This window comes from Camelina sativa, unplaced genomic scaffold, assembly GCF_000633955.1.
Source record: "Camelina sativa cultivar DH55 unplaced genomic scaffold, Cs unpScaffold02514, whole genome shotgun sequence".
NCBI classification, from domain to species: Eukaryota; Viridiplantae; Streptophyta; class Magnoliopsida; order Brassicales; family Brassicaceae; genus Camelina; species Camelina sativa.
Window position 1 is genome coordinate 1 of NW_010923626.1, and position 1,199 is coordinate 1,199.

The following is a 1,199-nucleotide window of genomic DNA, read 5'->3' on the forward strand; positions in this document are numbered from 1 at the left end:
TACTTAGCATTGTTGGAAATCATAATGATGGGATCAAATACCTGGAAAGAAGATGGGTCAAACATTGGCATAGGGAGGTGCTGAAGAGACGGAGGCACAATGTTACATTGCATGGAGGCCACATTTGGATTGTTTACATCACCATCTCCTCCAACCGGAGACGAAGACACGATTGGGTTGTGTTTCCAATCTGGTTGTTTTCCAGATGGGATGTAAGTTGTGCCCATGAAACTCAACCCGCCAAACTGTCCAACGGGTGCAAAGTGGTTATAAACGAACATGTGAGGAGGGCCCTGAACGCCAGGAAAAGTACCGGGTGGGGTTAGGAAAGGACCCGTGAAACCACTAGGAGGAGCATAGAATGAATCTACTCCTGAATGACCCTGCTGTTGCCAGGTCGTAGGTGGACCAGAAACTGTTCCTGGACCTTTCTGGGACTGTGATTGGAGGTTTGCTCCTGCGTCATGGTGCGGGCCAAAAGCATAGATGGGTCCTCTTAACATGGGGTTCACATCAAAGAAAGGGTAATGAGGAGGGCCTGGAGGGAAGTGAGTGATCATTTGGTTTGAGTTGTGTGGACTTGGTACTGGTGGCCACAGAGAGATAGGGGTGTCCACTGAAAGATCTGCAGGGAGAGAAACAATGAGAGACTCTTCAGCTTTTGATAGACTAGGCTCTCCACCAACAGTACCTGTCATAGCGAAAGAAATTACTTTAGACAACAAATAACCATTTTGGGAATATGCATAAACCCGACAGAAAGCAAATATTACCACTTGCTGNAAGCGAAAGAAATTACTTCAGACAACAAATAACCATTTGGGAATATGCATAAACCCGACAGAAAGCAAATATTACCACTTGCTGACCCATCGTCTAACTCTGTTCCTCCGTAAATTTTGGTTTCAACAGGTAATACAGGGCCAGTACTCGAGGCATTCCCACCGGTTTCATCATTAGTTATGGCTGCAACAGCAATAGCTGAAGCAGCGGCTTCGGCTTCTGCTTCACAAATCTCCATGCCAGTGGATGATGGATTGCAATGTTTATTATCTTTTTCAAAATATAAAGAGCTATCGTTCTCCGTACGCCCACCACAGGGAGGGATAACAGTTGAAGATGTAACTGCACCTAATAGAGAAGAAAAGATGAATCATTTAAATGCAAAGACGAATCACTTCAAAAGTGACAATCGAGGT

General features: G+C 45.1%; 1 protein-coding gene across 1 annotated transcript; it reads right to left on the reverse strand.

Moving 5' to 3' along the window:
* Positions 1-8: 8 nt before the first annotated feature.
* Positions 9-1,130, reverse strand: LOC104774350 (the record flags this gene model as incomplete). Its single annotated transcript, XM_010498981.2, has 2 exons — positions 859-1,130; positions 9-691 (listed from the first exon to the last, which is right to left on the reverse strand). Coding segments are annotated over exons 1-2 (846 nt in total), but the record flags the coding sequence as incomplete, so codon positions are not given.
* Between the last annotated feature and the right edge of the window lie 69 nt (positions 1,131-1,199).